General features: G+C 45.1%; 1 protein-coding gene across 3 annotated transcripts in view; it reads right to left on the reverse strand.

Annotated features, from left to right (window-relative positions):
- XRCC6 (X-ray repair cross complementing 6) overlaps positions 1-18,644 on the reverse strand; it is a 34,965-nt gene extending 16,321 nt beyond the window's left edge. For 2 of the 3 annotated variants that reach the window (XM_059401903.1, XM_059401902.1), the window contains exons 1-10: positions 18,550-18,644; positions 17,832-17,915; positions 15,103-15,215; positions 11,119-11,257; positions 10,602-10,856; positions 9,029-9,212; positions 5,398-5,584; positions 2,885-3,053; positions 2,013-2,174; positions 21-150 (exon numbers count right to left, since the gene is read on the reverse strand). In XM_059401903.1, coding sequence (XP_059257886.1) covers positions 21-150; positions 2,013-2,174; positions 2,885-3,053; positions 5,398-5,584; positions 9,029-9,212; positions 10,602-10,856; positions 11,119-11,257; positions 15,103-15,215; positions 17,832-17,907 — 1,415 coding nt within the window. In that variant the 5' untranslated portion in view covers positions 17,908-17,915; positions 18,550-18,644. Of the gene's footprint in view, positions 1-20; positions 151-2,012; positions 2,175-2,884; positions 3,054-5,397; positions 5,585-9,028; positions 9,213-10,601; positions 10,857-11,118; positions 11,258-15,102; positions 15,216-17,831; positions 17,916-18,549 lie in introns of those variants that run through there. The other variant, XM_059401904.1, reaches the window with a different exon arrangement.
- Positions 18,645-18,770: the final 126 nt, after the last annotated feature.

The following is an 18,770-nucleotide window of genomic DNA, read 5'->3' on the forward strand; positions in this document are numbered from 1 at the left end:
GAGACGGACCCACCGCTCACCTGTAGTTGAAACGGAGCTTCTGAATGATAGCCTTCATCTTATCTATCTGCTCTGGGTTCGCCATGACTTTCTCGGTAAAGGGCACCTTCCGCTTATCGTCCGCGTAGGGCAAGAAGACGAGCTGGAAGCCTGAGGAAGGGGGAAAAGCCTCCTGAGATTTGACTTTATGGAAGGTTCCAGTTACAGAGCTGTCATTTGTCTCTCAACTCCAAGTTTGTCCTTCTATGATCTGTGACCCTGGGGCAGGGACCCTGCCACCCCTGCGTCTCCTTTACCAACTGACCCTGTGAGCATCTGCCCGACCGATTCCCTCTGGAGCCTGCAGAGCGGACAGGGAGGGAGGAGTACCCCTTCCCGCGCCCTCCCGTCCCTGCCGCCCCCTCCCCCCGCCATGGCTCCTCGCCAGGGCCCTTCACCTGCCTGGCGGTCGGTTCCAGCCTCCGGCTTTCTTGACACACCCCGAGCCAGCTGGGCAGCGCCCCCACCCTTTCTGAGGCCCGCCTCTGCGCTTCAGCCTCTCCCCTCGGTTCCCACACCCCCAACCCACGTTAGAGGGAAAGAGGAAAGGTTATCAGGCTGTTCCTGTAACAGGTTCTAAGAGACTCGAAAATCTGGACTGGAACCAGCGACTGCTGCCAGGGGAAGGGCCCTTGCTGGCAAGGCCAACAGTGCTGAGCAAAAGGAAGAAACAAGTCCCTTTGCTCTCCGCTGCCCGAGGCTCCCATGAGCACCCACTAGTGACAGAGTCTGACAGTCAGGGGTGGAGGAGGAAACTGGTCTGGAGAGCATCAGCCTCAGCAGCACCGAGTGTAACAGGGGAATCTGGAGCTGAGAGACAGCCGCCTACTGACGGACATACAGAGCTCTTCCTCAGCACCCTGATGACCAGGGTTACAAACAGAACATTTTTGGGTGCCTGGGTGGTTCAGTGGGTGTCTAGGTGGCTCAGTAGGTTAAAGCCTCTGCCTTCGGCTCAGGGTATGATCCCGGGGTCCTGGGATCGAGCCCCGCATCCGGCTCTCTGCTCAGCAGGGAGCCTGCTTCCTCCTCTCTCTCTGCCTGCCTCTTTGCCTACTTGTGATCTCTGTCTGTCAAATAAATAAATAAAATCTTTTTTTAAAAAAAGAACCCAAATATAACATTTTTTTTAAAAGATTTTATTTATTTATTTGACAGAGAGAGATCACAAGTAGGCAGAGAGAGAGAGAGAGGAGGAAGCAGGCTCCCTGCTGAGCAGAGAGCCCGATGCGGGACTCGATCCCAGGACCCTGAGACCATGACCCGAGCCGAAGGCAGCGGCTTAACCCACTGAGCCACCCAGGCGCCCCCAAATATAACATTTTTGAAGAATTACTTTACAGTTTACTTTTATTAGCGTGGCTTATTGTCTTAGGCACTTTCACAGTTATTAACTTGTTTCACATGGGAAACAACCGAAAAGTAAGATGTTCCAGAATTCTCATCTTTGCAGATACGGAATGTAAGTCAAAAGGTTAAATGAATGCCCAAATCGGCCAGGTAACAAGTGGCAGGGATGGGCCTGAAATAAGAGAAAGTAAGCTTTCCCACACGTAAGGAGGATAAGTCAAGTCTGACTTCAAAACCCACAGTCTTTCTGCTCTACCTCATTGCCTTAGTATATGCAGAGGGTAAACCAAACACCAAACACTGCAAAGGTATCTAACAATGGCATTTAGTAAAGGTGCAGCAGTTGCGCCATAAACTTTGTCAGTAACCTGCCAACAGTCCCTATGCAGCCAATTCTTTAATGGTGGCTGCAGAGCTGCCTTGCATAGTTGCACATGCCGTGCACTGCACAACCATATTTGGCAGTTTTACCTAGCTCTGCATCAAATTCACCTGTGAAACCCTAAAATTTCCCAGACCCTATTCCTGGAGACTCTGGTTGAGCAGGTCTGAGTTAGGATCCTATAAGGGATTCCAAAGTCTGAGCAAGGTTCAGAAGCACTGAAAAGATCTCTTCCACATACCTGGGGGAGTCACCTGAATTTTCTGCTTATCCAGCTCCTCTTCCTGTGGCAACAAGGCCACAAAATAAGGAGGAATGTTCTGACGGGCGGTGTATCGACACACTGCCATGACCTCCTTCTCCAGACACTTGGTGAGGAGAGCATGGAACAGGGTTGAGCTCCCTGGAAAACAAACATCCCCGGAGTCTGCATCCCAAAGGTATCTCCTCCTCTTTTCCCTCTAGCCCAGGTTACAAGCCTATGATTTCTCTTCGATTTTCTTAAAAGGGCTTACGATACTTCATTAGGTCAAGTGTGATGAGCCCAAAGCTGAAAGGAAAGTGGGGCAGCAGAGGCACAGAAAGGAAGAGGAAGGAAAGCAATGAGAGGCTAAATACCTCAAACCCCCATTTCAGAGTGTGAATTATTAACATCAGTTCACTTGCACTATCTTTAGACTAATGTTGTAAGCCCCAGTTACTAATAAAAGCCAGCCAGGTCAAATACAGGGGCCGGTTAGCTACAGCACAGAGGAATTTAGGTCTGGACAGCACAAACACAATGACCTAGTTCACAGCATCTTTAACTGCCAACACTAGGGGAGAAACTGGGTTTTTGTTTTTTTAACTCTCCATCTGATGCCTCAAAGGAAGACTTCCATAGGAAGTAAGCTTTAAAAATTCTAATTCCATATCCTCCCCTGGATATTCACAAAGCATATTAGTGTATTATAGGCCCTAAAGAAACATCTTTAACTTTGTTTAGTCCCAAATTTCCACAACTTATCTGAGCACGAAACACTTTTAGAATGCCCCCTTAATATGTCCTACCCAGGCTCCAAGCAAGACGGCCTTCTGTGACTCATGCATTTACCCTCGGTCCACACCACATACCATTCACCAGGGACTCCTCGGGGTACACGAACAGGGAGGGCCTCAGGTGATGGTGTTTCTTCAGCATTGTCAAGGGCTTGAAACCGATGAGAATCAAACCTGGTTCATCAAAGCGTTTCAGCTCTTCTGTTTCCTCTTTCTCTAGTACAATCTCACGACTCCCATAGCTCTACAGGAAGGGGAACACAAGAGCCACATACACAGGCTACGTGGAGATGCAAAGTGATTGCCACACGACACTAGCAAGTTAAAATCAACTTTCTTTTAAGGAACAGGAAGATGGCTCACCAAGGACATCTTCCTGCTACCACAGGGAATGAACAGTTAGTTACTAAGGGCCAGCCAGACACCTTACACTCATCACGCAATTCATCTTCTGTGTCCTGGTAGATGTTAAAAACTGCTATACAGATGAATGAACTGAGTCTCGATGGTTGATAACTTGCTCCAGGTTATATAACTGAATTGGGCTTTAAGCCACCATCTCTCAGGTGCTGAAGGGCCATTCTCTTCGGGCATTTATCTCTTCCCTTAGTTAACATATACCGAACCCTCAGCACCGTCCCCGACCCACAAAAGCTCAAACCACACCTACTGATCGAGAAGACCTATGTCAGGTATTGGGGTAGGTCTGAGCAGACACGCACATTAAGTATTACTTCCAAACTTTAGTTTTGGATTATGGTCCTAGATATACAACTGGTAACAGAACTTAGCGAGAGTCAAATTTGAGTTTAACGAATAAAACAGAGCCCTCAAGTTTTTTTGAAGGCACACTGGATCAAGAAAGAAACTCCATAGGGTGCCTGGGTGGCTCAGTCGTTAAGCGTCTGCCTTCAGCTCAGGTAATGATCCCAGGGGCCTGGGATTGAACCCTGCATCAGGCTCCCTGCTTGGTAGGAAGCCTGCTTCTCCCTCTCCCACTCCCCCTGCTTGTGTTCCCTCTCTCGCTGTGTCTCTCTCTGTCAAATAAATAAATAAAATCTTTGGAAAAAAAAAAAAAGAAACTCCATGACCAGAAGAGCGACTGCCTATGAATAAACCAACATGAGTAACTAGTTACTTCCAAAATGGAAGAGGAAATATCTAGTCTTTTCCTTCCAAAAGTAGGGCAAAACACTCCAGCTTGAGATTTGTGCTCCAAAAAATATCTCATGAGTTGAATCAAAATAATAATTAATTTTAGTCACTTAGTTGATCCTTCTAGGTCCTGAACTTAGGCAAAAAATCTCAGATTCTTTCCCACATTTTGCATAGTTAGGAAGGATGAGTCATGGGGTACCTGGGTGGCTCAGTGCCTTATAGCCTCTGCCTTGGGCTCAGGTCATGATCCCAGGGTCCTGGGATCGAGCTCCACATGGGGCTCTCTGCTCAGCGGGGAGCCTGCTTCCCCTTCCCTCTCTGCCTGCCTCTCTGTCTGTCAAATAAATAGACAAAATCTTTAAAAAAAAAAAAAAGGATGAGTCATTTGATTTTAATTTTAGACATCCAATCCTTCTACAGATTGAACAAAGGTAAGAGAACGAAGAAAGATAATGTTCTGCATTCTTAGTCCGTCCTTCGGATTAAGAAAGGCACGTGTATATCATTTCAAAGCACAGGAAAAAATTTGGTTCGGGGGAAAACAACTGCCCCCCCCCCCCAAAAAAGTTCACTTCACAGCTAACAGCTTCCCTAGCTCTTCTCCCTAGTTATCGATAAAGCCTTTTCTACTACTCTACCCAAACAAGGAACTCGACTGTTAGAGCAGAATGCAGAGGGGTCAGGGGCTAAAGTTTCCACTGCCATTTTTTTCAAACGCTGGTTCTAACTCTCTAGCTGTCAAACTATCAATGATTTAGACACTGGGGTGCTTGGCTGGTTCAGCTGGAAAAGCATGCAACTCTTAATCTTGGGGTTGTGACTTCAAGCCCTATGTCGCCTGTAGAGATTACTTAATTTTTTTAAGATTTTTATTTATTTGACAGAAAGAGATCACAGGTAGGCAGAGAGGCAGGCAGAGAGAGAGAGGAGGAAGCAGGCTCCCGGCTGAGCAGAGAGCCCGATGCGGGCCTCGATCCCTGGACCCTGAGATCATGATCTGAGCCGAAGACAGAGGCTTTAACCCACTGATCCACCCAGGTGCCCTTTTTTTTTTTAAGATCTTATTTACTGGGGTGCCTGGGTGGCTCAGTCAGTTAAGCATCTGCCTTTGGCTCAAGTCATGATCTCAGGGTCCTGGGATGGAGCCCCATGTTGGGCTCCCTGCTCAGCATGGAGTCTGCTTCTCCCTCTCCCTCTGCCCCTCCCCCTGCTCCTGCTCTGTCTCACTCTCTCACTGCCTCTCAAATACATAAAAAAATCTTTAAAACAAAAGATCTAGATGCCAGAGTTCCAAACAGGAATGGTTTTGTGTTCTAACAGCCTAGCTACAAAGACGTACACAGAAAAATATTTAACTGGTTAGGCTAATCACTGTCTCCCTCCCTGTTAACTCTTCAACGGGACAAAATTCAGTAAGAAGGCAGGCCTACCTGAGACCTCTTGGTGTCACTAGGCAGAAGCAAACTGCCCGTATTTACATTAAATGTCCGGGTCTTGGATTTCACTGGTTCATTGGTTTCCCGATAAAGCCTCACTGGAGGAGGTTTGACAGCCTTCTGGACCATATTATACATGCCGACAGTGAGTGCTATATCTTTGCTCAGCTTAAACTTCAACCTGGAGGAGAGAAAAACAAAAAGCCATGGACTGAAAAATTATGATTTCCTAGCTAAAATTCTTTTGTGGTACCCAAGTCTTGTTTCATTCCCCCCAACAGTCCAAATTCCTCAGATATAAATATAACATGTTTAAATAATACAGTAGAGTTTGCGGAGCACCTGGGTGGCTCAGTGGGTTAAGGCCTCTGTCTTCGGCTCAGGTCATGATCCCAGGGTCCTGGGATCGAGCCCCGCATCGGGCTCTCTGCTCAGTGGGGAGCCTGCTGCCCCTTCTCTGCCTGCCTCTCTGCCTACTTGTGATCCCTCTCTCTGTCAAATAAATAAATAAAATCTTTAAAAAAAAAATACAGTCGAGTTTGCTATAATAGTATCTCAGGGTCTAGATCACAAAAATTAGTTTCAGAATATATAGTTAAATACTTAAAATAATGATAAAGAGTGTACTGTAATAAAAATAATGATTATTTTAGGGTGCCTGGGTGGCTCAGTCAGTTAAGTGTCCAACTCCTGATTTCAGCTCAGGTCACAGTCTCAGGGTCAGGGGATGTGAGATCAGGTACCTATGTCAGGTACACTGGGTTCCACACTCAGTGGGGAATCTGCTTCTCTCTGCCCACCCCCCAACCCCACCACACACTCTCTCTAAAACAAACAAAAAAAAACAAACAAACAAAGATTCTCTTCCTGTTCTTCTGCCCCTCCCCCACCAGACTCACACATGTTCTCTTTCTGTCTCTAAAAAATAAGGAGCCAGGGTGGCTCAGTCAGTTTAGCATCTGCTTTCGGCTCAGGCCCTGATCCCAGGGTCCTGGACTCGAGCCCTGTGTGGGCTCCTTCATCAGCGGGCAATCTGCTTCCCCCTCTCCCTCTGCCTGCTCCTCCCCCGCCAGTACTCTCTCTCTCTCAAATAAATAAAATCTTTTCAAAAATAAAGATGAAAGTTAGTATGTTAACAAATAACTTAGGGCAGTGCTGGCACACAATAACCTTGTGATAACATAATTCCATTATTTGATTATAGTGAGAACATTAATCATTTTCTAGGCCTAAGGCGTTATTAGTTCTCAAACAGTTCCAGTTTATTACTCCTTTCAAGTATCCTGTAACCATTCGTCCAAAGAATAATACTAACATTTGGGGATGCCTGGGTGGCTCAGTTGGTTAAGCCGCTGCCTTCGGCTCAGGTCATGATCCCAGGGTCCTGGGATCGAGTCCTGCATCGGGCTCCTTGCTCAGCAGGGAGCCTGCTTCCCTTCCTCTCTCTCTGCCTGCCTCTCTGCCTGCTTGTGTGTACTCTCTCTCTCTGACAAATAAATAAAATCTTTAAAAAAAAAAAAAAAAAGAAAGAAAGAAAATACTAACATTTGTAAATAATCACTATGCCACGCACTCTGCCTGGGCTATCTGGGTTAGTCAATACAGCCGTCCTAGGGCGCCTGAGTGGCTCAGTTGGTTGGACGACTGCCTTCAGCTCAGGTCATGATCCCGGAGTCCCGGGATCGAGTCCCACATCGGGCTCCCAGCTCCATGGGGAGTCTGCTTCTCCCTCTGACCTTCTCCTCACTCATGTTCTCTCTCACTGTCTCTCTCTCAAATAAATAAATAAAATCTTTAAAAAAAAAAAAAAAAAAAAAAAAAAAAAATACAGCCGTCCTATGAGGAGGGACTATGTTTGCCCCCATTCTACAGAAGTCCAGAGAAGTTATGTGACTTGCTCCAGGTTGCCCAGCAGAAGGCGGGGACTACAATCCAAGCCAATCTGGCTCCAGAACCTACATTTTTTTTTTTTAAAGATTTTATTTACTTATTTGACAGAGAGAGAGAGATCACAAGCAGGCAGAGAGGCAGGTGGGGGCGGGAGAAGCAGGCCCCCCGCTGAGCAGAGAGCCTGATGTAAGGCTCGGTCCCAGGACCCTGAGATCATGCCCTGAGCTGAAGGCAGAAGCTCTAACCCACTGAGCCACCCCGGCGCCCCCAGGACCTACATTTAACCGCTATTTTATCCTCTCTGCCGTCCCCACCTAAACATGTGCTAGATTTCCAAATTGCAGTGACAATACTCCATTATTTCAGGAAGGGAGAAGAGATGCCAGCGTGTTTGTGTGAAGAAAAAGAAATCATTCCCAAGGGGCAAAGGAGAGAGCCAACAACCAAACTATAGCCGTTCGCAGTGGGCTACTATGTGGTTGCCCTGAAATCGTTTCATGGGTTTTCTAGCAGAACTGTCAGTAACCTCCTGAAAACTCAAAAACTACCTATGGTCATGTTCCCCTATGTTGAGGAACCTAGTCGAAAACAAAAGCCTGACGTTAACCTTTCGAAAGCAACATGGGGGAGCCCTTGGGACTCTCATGGCAAAGTTCTCTAAGAGAAGGTAATTTAGGGGCGCCTGGGTGGCTCAGTGGGTTAAGCCGCTGCCTTCGGCTTGGGTCATGATCTCAGGGTCCTGGGATCGAGTCCCGCATCGGGCTCTCTGCTTGGCAGGGAGCCTGCTTCCCTCTCTCTCTCTCTCTCTGCCTGCCTCTCCATCTACTTGTGATTTCTCTCTGTCAAATAAATAAATAAAATCTTTAAAAAAAAAAAAAGAGAGAAGGTAATTTAGGGGCGCCTGGCTCATTGGGTTAAGCCTCTGCCTTCAGCTTAAGTCATGATCTTAGGGTCCTGGGATCAAGTCCCATATTGGGCTCTCTGCTCAGCAGGGAGCCTGCTTCTCCCTCCCCTCTGCCTGCCTCTCTGCCTACTCATGATCTCTCTGTCAAATAAATAAATAAAATCTTTTTTTAAAAAATAAATAAAAGGGTCGCCTGGGTGGCTCAGTGGGTTAAGCCTCTGCCTTCGGCTCGGGTCACGATCCCAGGGTCCTGGGATGGAGCCCCGCATCAAGCTCTCTGCTCAGCGGGAAGCCTGCTTCCTTCTCTCTCTTTCTCTGCCTGCCTCTCTGCCTACTTGTGATCTCTCTGTCAAATAAATAAATAAAATCTTTTAAATAAATAAATAAGATTTTTTAAAAAGAGAAGGTAATTTAACAAGCTGGTTCCTGTTGATTTCAAGTTTGTAAGAAACCAGAATAACGCAACACCATGACAGTAACTAGCACTTCCGGAGTTTTTGCTCTAGACCAGGTATTACTGTTATCCCCAATTTACAGAGAAGCAAGCAGACGACATACTAGTGACTTCAGGTGAGGACAGCAGTAGGCCACAACTGTTTACACCAAGGAAGTGGAGAGCTGTGTTCTTCTGGAGAACTAGCCTACCCACTCTTGCCAGAGGAAGAGAAGCACATATGCAAACATGCTAGGCAGAGATAAAGCGAGTTTTCAGTGAGGCACACGGGGAGGCACCGCCCAGAGGTAAGGAGCCAAGGAAGCTTTGTCAAAGCAGCTGGGTGTTCCCAACCGGGCAGGGCCCTTGCAGGCGGTTGGCCCAGGTTCAGAGCGCACCTGCACAGCACACGCTTCTTGGTCTCCTTGGCGCGGACCTTCCTTAGCAGGTCCTCCAGTTTGCTGGATTCCTCAAAGTGAACCCCTAAGTCCTCATCCTCGGCTGTGCTGATGATATCTTGGTAAAACAAGGATATGTCAAAGCCCCCACGTTTCTTCAGGTGCATCAAGTCCAGGAAGATACCTGGGGAAAGGAAAACAACTTTCAGCAAGCGAGAATTTTTTTTTCAGTTAAACCTAAATACACAAAGAACTAGATGGGTTATTAACATTTTCAGGACTTATAGACGCGCTAAGGGAATCAGCTGCTATAAGGGCAACTTATTCAATATTTTAATTTTATTTTTAAATAGGCTCCACGCCCAACGTGGGGCTCGAACTCCCAACCTTGAGATCAAAAGTCACATGCTTTACTGATGGAGCCATCCAGGTGCCCTGAGCATTTACTTATTCAAACCATCACCATGCATGGTAGCATGAAAAGACAAGAAAAGCTCGCTCTAGTAGAGCTCTTTAGAAAACACACGGCCCCGGGGCGCCTGGGTGGCTCCGTGGGGTGAGCATCTGACTCTTGATTTCAGCTCAGGTCATGATCTCAGGGTCGTGAGCTCAAGCCCGGAGCCTGGAGTCCGGCTCCACACACAAGGCGGGCTGTTTGCGATTCGTTCCCTCTGCCCTCCCCGCACCCACCGATCACACACACACACTCTCTGTGTCTCTCTAAAACAAATAAATCTTAAAAAAAAAAAAAAAGAGAGAGAGAGAGAGAGCAAATGGCTTCATCATTTTCAGTAGGAATGTTACATAGATGTCTCCCCCAGCATCACTTTATTCTTTCATTTCATACTCAGTGGAGAAAAAAGAAATGTTTGACATTAACTAGCAATAAGATTAAGTGTCGATTTAAAAGAACAGGGATGGGGCTGGGCGCCTGGGTGGCTCAGTGGGTTAAAGCCTCTGCCTTCGGCTCAGGTTATGATCTCAGGGTCCCAGGATCGAGTCCCTCACTGGGCTCTCTGCTCAGTGGGGAGCCTGTTTCCCACTCTCTCTCTGCCTGCCTCTCTGCCTACTTGTGATCTCTGTCAAATAAAATTTTTTTTAAATTTTTAAAAAATAAATAAATAAAAATAAAAGAACAGGGATGGGGTGCTTGCGTGGCTCAGTCAGCTGACTGTCTCCCTTCAGCTCAGGTCATGATCCTGAGGCCCTGGGATAGAGCTCTGTGTGGGGCTCTCTGCTCAGCCAGGGAGCCTGCTTCTCCCCTGTCTGCTGTTTTCCCCGGTTGTGCACACTCTCTCCCTCTTTCTCTGTCAAAAAAAATAAAAGCTTTAAAAAATAAAAACAGGGGTGCCTGGGTGGTTCAGTGGGTTAAAGCCTCTGCCTTCAGCTCAGGTCATGATCTCAGGGTCCTGGGATCAAGCTCTGTATCGGGCTCTCTGCTCAGTGGAGAGCCTGCTTCCCCCTCTTTCTCTGCCTGCCTCTCTGCCTACTTGTGATCTCTCTGTCAAATAAATAAATCTTTAAAAAATAAAAATAAAAATAAAAAATCAGAAAGGAACACAAAGATGCCAACCTGTGTCACGGAGATCTCCAGCTTTGGTCCTGGCCCGGCTGGCTTTGGCACTGTCAAGGCCATGGGGGTCATCTTCATTGGTGAACAGCATGATCCTCTTATGGCTCATCTTGACCTGGACATCGCTAAAGAGGTTGGCGCAGACCCAGAGCACCTCACTCAGTGAGTAGTCAGACCCATGGCCAATTAGGTCTTGGAAATGTTCCTTCCCCTGCTCCCCTTTAAACTGGTCAAGCTCGAGCACTCGTTTCGCACCTGATCAAAGACAAGGAGTCAAACAGGCAGAAAAATCAGAACAGAGTTAATGTCCCATTTATATGGTAAACAGAAGAGCCGAGGTCCTGTTCTCACCCCAGAAGTGTTTAACCCACAAAGTGCACATCCCAGGAAGAACCCCCCTCTGCAGGAAAGCATATTCTTAGTCAACATGTCATCTACTTCCTTCTCCACATCCTTCTCTGTTCAGGGCAGTGACCTTCCAGTTTAAGGGAAAAGCTGATCTTACGCCTCTACTGACCTGGATTATCCAACTCCTGCAAGACGTAAATATTTTTGAAATTCACTGAATTTTTATCCTTCTCAGTACCATAGAACACCACTGCCAAGAGATCTTGATCACTGCTTATGATCTTATTGGTATACACACTCAGGATACACTGACAAAATCAAAATAAAAATTCAATTAATATTTAACTTACCATAAAATTTAAACTCCATAAGTGCCTGGGGCATAGTAGATGCTTAATATATTTGCTGAATCTGTCCATGGCGTTAGATTAAGGCCTGACTCCTACCTTCAGGAAAGTCATGAATCAGTGAGAAAGATGGGCATATATATTATGCTATAACAAAAGGCAAAGTGTGTTAAGTATGAGTAGTTCCTACCGCAAGAAATCAAAGAACTAGAAACACTTATTAGGGAGGAAATTCTGCTGTTAAGAAGGGAAAACAGCCCAGCATTGGAATCAGAAAACCTGACGTGAGTCCCACTAATGTCATTTACTGAACTGACTTGAGTTTGGACAGGCCATGTGATCTTCCCTCAAGCAGCCTGAGACCAAGAAACAGAAGGTACCTATGTAAAATAATTACCTATGCGAAAGGTTTAAGCTAACAATAAGTAGATGTGGCCCAACAGGAAGTCCTTAACTGCTAACAGCATCTTTTTTTCCCTAACAGCATCTTTTAGAATAAAATTTGCTTAATTACACAATTAAAGATGTCAGTATTCTAGGAAAATCCTGTCTAGTAATTATTTCTACAAGTATTTTAACCTACTCTTTTTTTTTTAATTGAAGTATATTGTAACATAATGTTACCTGTGTCAGGTGTACTCATAGTGATGTGACAAATCTGTACATTATGCTTTGCTCGTCACAAGTGTAGCTCCCACCTGTCACCCTATAAAGCTATTATCATACCACTGACTATGTTCCTTCTGCTGTACTTTCCATCCCCTAACTTTACTTTGAGCAGTCTATAAACATTTACAAAACTTTGGTGAGGGGCCCCTGGTGGCTCAGTGGGTTAAAGCCTCTGCCTTCACTCAGGTCATGATCTCAGGGTCCTGGGATCGAGCCCCGCATCAAGCTCTCTGCTCAGCAGGGAGCCTGCTTCCCTTCCTCTCTCTCTGCCTGCCTCTCTGCCTACTTGTGATCTCTGTCTGTCAAATAAATAAATAAAATCTTAAAAAAAAAAAAAAAACACTTTGGTGAGCGCTTCTTTTAGGTTCTAAGAATTTTTTTTAAAAATTTTTTTTGAGAAAATATTTTTTCATTGCTTATCAAATACATTATATTCATCTGTGAATGTCTCACTTATTTGCTACATAGTAATACCTTTTCTTTTGGATCCTTTAGGCATAAAGTGTTCTAAGAACCCTTTGAAATTACATGCAGAAGTGTGAGTGTATCTTTTTTGGAGATGGGGTATATAGCTTTTGCCACATCCTCAAAGAAGGCCACAATCCCAAAAAGGTGAAAGCAGTCCTCCTCAAAGAGTGATCTCCAAACTAGCAACATCAGCATTACCTAGGAACTTGCTGGAAATGCAAATTCTTGGTCCCAGCTCTAGATCTACAGAACCAGAAATTCTGATTCTGGGGTAAGGCTCTGCATATGTGCTAACAAGGTCTACAGATGACTCTGAAAACCACTGCTTTAAAGTTAAGGACTATTCTCATTAATTCTTTTTCTAGATACAAGATATTCTGATTTGCCAACTACAAGAACTGTCTGTATACAAATTAGAACATCAGAAGCTTCTGTTTGGCTCCAAACTCTAAAAATATAAAACATAATATATGCGGCTAAGTCTTTAGAATTTATAATTCTTCTCTATAAAGAAATGCTAATCTTCTGGAGATGGACTTCACATAACAAAATTAACCATTTTTATTTTATTTTTCAATAGGCTCCATACCCAGCGTGAGACTTGAACTCACAGCCCCAAGATCAAGGGTCTCATGCCCTACTGATTAAGCCAGCCATTGTCCCCAGATTAACCATTTTAACATTAATTAGTTCAGTAGTATTTAGTACATTCGCAACGCTGGATAACCACCACCGTCTAGTTCCGAAAGAATTTCATCACCCCAAAAGCAAGCACCACTCTTACCATTAAGTGATTGCTCCCTCCGTGCCTCTGCCTCCATCGCCATTCCTGGTCACCACCGACCTACACTCTCCAAGGATTATGTATTTTTTATTTCATATAAATGTAATCCCAAAATGTGTGACCTTTTGTCTGGCTTCCTTGACTTAACATGTTTTCAAGGTTCATTCCCTTGTGGTCTCAATATATCACTCCATTTTAGGGCTGAGTAGTACTCCACAGCATGTATAAACATTTTGTTTACCCATTCAAAACATTCAGGAATAACACAGAGGTAGTGGTTACACAACATTATGGATGACTAAAACCTTTGAAATGTGTACCTTAAAATGGTTAATTTTACGTTATGTAAACTATAGCTCAATTTAAGAAAAAAAATATTGAGGCTCCTGGGTGGCACCTTTGGCTGAGTGTCAGACTCTTGGTTTTGGCTCAGTCGTGAGATCAAACCCCACATTGGGCGCCTGGCTCAGTAGGGAGTCTGCTTGAGATTCTCTACCTCTCTCAGCCCCTCGCCCTGCTAACACTCTCTCTCTTAAATAAATAAATTTTTTAAAAAAACAGAACAAGGGGTGCCTGGGTAGCTCAGTTGGGTGAGCGTCTGCCTTCGGCTCAGGTCATGATCCCGAGGTCCTGGGATCGAGCCCCACATTGGGTTCCTTGCTCTGTGGGGAGCCTGCTTCTCCCTCTGCCGCCTGCTCTCCTGGGTTGTGCTCTCTCTCCCTCTCAAATAAAGAAGTAAAATCTCAAAACAAAACAGAACAAAACCAAATATTTACTCCTTGATGGGACAGGTACTATTATTTTCTCCATTACGCAGATGAGGAGACAGATACCAAAAGGTTCAGCAACTCTTCTGTCTTCATATAGTTTGTAATCAAGACCAGAATCAAGACCTGAACCCATTTTTATTCTATTGGGTAATTAGCTAGGAGAGGGACTGCTGGGTCATGTGAGAATTCTATGTTTACTTCTCTGAGGAACTGCTATCCTGTTTCCCACAGCAGCCGATCCATCTCACATTCCCACCAGCAACGTAGGTTTCCAATTTCTCTGCATCCTTGCCAGCGTTTCTTTGTATCCTTTTTTCCCCTCTAAAATAAAGCCATGCTAGTGGGTGGGATATTATCTCACTATGGTTTTGCTTTGCTTTTAATTTGCTTTTCTCTAATGACTAAAGATATGCATCTTTTTGAGGGCTTCTTGACCATCTGTAGATCTCTAGAGAAATGTTGCAAATCCTGGGGCACCTGGGTGGCTCAGTGGTTTAAGTCTCTGCCTTCGGCCCAGGTCATGATCTCAAGATCCTGGGATGGAGCCCAACATCGGGCTCTCTGCTCAGCGGGGAGCCTGCTTCCCCCCTCTCTCTCTGCCTTCCTGTCTGCCTACTTGTGATCTCTGTCTATCAAATAAATAAATAAATAAATCTTTTTTAAAAAAATGTTGCAAATCTTATGCCCATTTTAAATGGAGTTGTCTTTTTGCAGTCTTTTTTCAGCCATGGGTAATACTCAACTTCCAAATACCAATAAAAAGAGGACTCATTTAACACCATTAACTGTTAGAATATCCTTTCTTCCTGCACACGCACATCTTTACAGGAGGAGGAGCCCTTCTGTACCACCAGCGCTAACACAAGAAGTGGGAGCAATGTATTCCTAGGGTCTGAAGTCCAAACACAAAATAAAATGGGTCTATTCTCCAGTGCTGCTACCTTTTTTTTTTTTTTTTTTTTAGCTCAGAGTACATGTAGCCATCCTGGGAGAGGCTAACCAACACCGATCATTCACAAATTTTTCAAAGAGTCCATAATTTTTAGAGTAGTGTTAATACTTTTTTCTTCCTCTCCTTCTTTCCTTTTTTTAAATTAAATAGCAGGTCGTCTTACCTGGATGCTCATGTCAAAAGGAGTCATTTCATCTTCACCCTCAGATTCAAACATGGCCCTAGAACCATCAACCAAAAAAATCAAACTATCTCTTCCTGAGTATGTATATTCTCCTATGGGGGAAAAAAACAGAAGAAAATGTTTGCACCTGTGGTCATATTTATCATGTTTATTATTCATGTAAAACAAAGAAAAAAAAGCCCATTACAATGTCCACCCTCCTCCAAAGAGTAACCACTAAACTGACTTTCAATAATCATTTCCTTATTTCCTTTGTAATTTTATCATCCTAGTGAACATTCCTAAACACTAGTTTTGATTTAATTAAGTTTCGAGGGGCACCTGGGGGACTCAGTCAGTTAAGCATCTGACACTTGATCTCAGCTCAGGTCTTGATCTCAGGGTCGTGAGTTCAAGCCCCCAGTTGGGCTCCACACTGGGCATGGAGCCTACTTAGAAAAAATAAGTTTTTGAAACCTCTTAATCTATAGATACACCTCCGTTTTTGTGTCTTATAACTTATTTGCCAAAGAACCAGAATGTTGTGTTACATAGTTTTCCACTTTCTGGATTTTGCTGACTGCACTCTTTCGGTATAAACTGACATAATCCTCTGTCTTTCCTACTGAGGACCTAGAGAGGGTTCATCATCAGATTCAGGTGTTCTTTTTTCCTTTCTGGCATCATAGGCGATGCTGAGTTTTTTATAAAAACACATAAAATGGGGGCACCTGGGTGGCTCAGTGGGTTAAAGCCTCTGCTTTGAGCTCAGGTCATGATCCCAGGGTCCTGGGATCGAGCCTCGCATCGGACTCTCTGCTCAGCAGGAAGCCTGCTTCCTCCTCTCTCTGCCTGCCTCTCTGCCTACTTGTGATCTCTGTCTGTAAAACAACATAAAATGGGGGCTCCTGGGTGGCCCAGTCAGTTAAGTGTCTGCCTTTGGCTCAGGTCACGATCTCAGGGTCCTGGGATGGAGATCGAGCCCCAGTCAGGATCCCTGCTCAACAGGGAGTCTGCTTCTCCCTCTGCCCTTCCCCCATGCTTGTCCTTGCCTGCTCACTCACCTGCTCAATCTCTCTCTTGTGTTCTCTCAAATAAATAAATAAATAAAATCTTTAAAAAAAAGAAACACATAAAATGTCTGGTTGTCTCCCTTTTTTTTCACACTGCTGCTTTTAATACAATAAATATAATTTCCCATCTATAAAATATGGCGATTACGGGTCAAGAGCCCTAAACAAAAATTTTTTTCATTTTAATTAATTTATTTTTATTAACATATAATGTATTATTTGTTTCAGGGGTACATGGCGGTGATTCATCAGGCTTACACAATTCACAGCACTCACCATAGCACATACCCTCTCCAATGTCCATCACCCAGCACCCCCATCCCCCCCACCCCCTCTTAGAGCACCCTCAGTTTGTTTCCTGAGATTAAGAGTCTCTTATGGTTTGTACAAAAATTCTATCATGACCCAGTGAATTCTACCTCTTAGCAATCTAAAGAACATAAGATATGGGAAACCCCTTATACAAAATTTTCCACAACAATGTTGTTCATTAAAGTCAGAAATTGAAAATAGGGCACCTGGGTGGCTAGGTCATTAAGCATCTGCCTTCATCTCAGGTCATGATCCCAGGGTCCTGGAATCAAGCCCCACATCAGGCTCCCTGCTCAGCAGGAAACCTACTTCTCCCTCTCCCACTCCCCCAGCTTTGTTCCCTCTCTTGCTGTGTGTGTCTCTCTCTCTGCCAAATAAACAAATAAAAGCTTGAAAAAAAAAAAAAGAAAAAGAAAAAGAAATTGAAAGTAACTAAAATGTCCAATGGGAAGCAGAGTGAAAAAATCACAGTACCTTTAAAATGAGTTATAAAGATGACATATATGTAGTTACATGGGAAAATATATCTATAATATACTAAGGAAAAAAGGCAGAACACAAAATCTATGTTTAAAATTGTTTTTGGAAGACTGGTGCAAATGAAAACGAAAAAACATATATTCACTATGATTATAAAAAATCAGACACAAAGAAAAGCAGACATACATAGTTAAGAAATATCAGAATGAAAGATGAAGGAAACTTCCTTCAATGAAGGAAATAGGCAAAATGCCAAAAAGCTGGCAATAGTAGTGTTTAGGCAGTAGATTACAGCAAATTTTCTTTTATGTTATACGTTTCCTGTGTTTCTCACTTTTAGTAAAAACACTTTAAAATTTTTTTACCCAGGACTTAAATTCACCAGTATGTAAACTACATGTCCCCCCGACTTCTCTTCCTTTATCCTTTGTGTTACTACCACGCCTGAGACCATGGTGAGAGAATGAATCTCGTAACTGTGTTGCTCACGTTTTCGCTTTGGTTGCTGCAGTTATTGTAGGGTGAAGACATTTTTATACTGAGGTCCTACAATGAGTAAAACAACTCTCCTGGGTGAGGAAGGGTCTTCCCTGAGCCACCTAAGGTGACAAAAGGTACCAATGTTCAGGGTCATTGACTGGAGCTCAACAGATGTCTCTCTACCTACCAGAACCCAGTAAAAGTTGAAGGGTACAAATGTCTCAAGCACTGGAGTAGGACTTGAGTAAAAGAGCCTTGGATAGCTCTGCAAAGTTCAAAGGAAGAAAAGCATTTGAGATTCTCTGGGGAGGGCAGGGTAAGCCATTAGAAAGCAGAGACAGGGAAAGTCATACACAGAACTGCGCACACGTTGAAGTCACTTACCTCCTGCTTCAAGTCCCTCTTCTTGTTCTTCTTCCTCATCGCCCTCGTTTTTGTAATAAGACTCCCAACCTGACATATTGTTTACTGCTCACCAGGTGAAAGAAAGTTATGATCAGTAAGAAGCAAATTTAACCCTTAAAAATATCGACTCCTAGGCTCCTATGAGATCCGCCCTCAAGTCTCAAGGTTACTGGTGAGGAATGTGGATGCTGGATCCTGCTGCCTCCAGAGCTCTCAGTAACTGAGATGTACTAGTATACGGCCGTAGGCATCATTCCAGCGGCAGCCTCACCTCCGCTATCCCTCAGGGCCGCTTCAGGGCTCGTAGCGGCCCTCCGACTGACTGGGGTGCTGGGGCAGCCCAACCTGAAGGTCCCGTCTGGCCTCCAGCATCATCTGGACCTACGGAATTCCTGCTCCAGGGTACTAGATACTCTAGCAGACCCACTCATCCCGCCCCCAAATTTCCCCCAACTCCTGGGCCAGCCACGCCGAGCGACAGGGCCTCACTGCAGGCTGGCCTCAAGGCCAGGAGCCGCCTCCCACGGAGGAGGGGACGGGAACCAGAATCAGTCTCTACCCCGCCGGTCTGCACACTTCGTGCTGACGCTGCCTCGCGGGGAGGCTAGAGGGGCGCGCAAGACTAAGTGAGCGAAGCACGTTGAGGCCAGCCCCGGCCGGAAAGCAAGGGACAAAGCGAAAAGCCCGAACTGCCTACCTTAGAAACAACGAAGAGATCAATTTGGACAAAAGGCCGGGCGCCACGCTCGCAGGGGTTCCAGTTCGCGCTCCCAATCAACGCCCGTTACGTCATCACGCATAGCGCGCACATTCCTCCTCAAGTTGACACGCCCACTTCCCCCACCCGCTTTCCACTACTGTCTCGAACGAATCCGAGCCCTTGAGCGAAAGCCCCGCCCCCTTCCGCGAAACCCCGCC

Source organism: Mustela nigripes, chromosome 6 (assembly GCF_022355385.1).
Source record: "Mustela nigripes isolate SB6536 chromosome 6, MUSNIG.SB6536, whole genome shotgun sequence".
Classification (NCBI taxonomy): Eukaryota; Metazoa; Chordata; class Mammalia; order Carnivora; family Mustelidae; genus Mustela; species Mustela nigripes.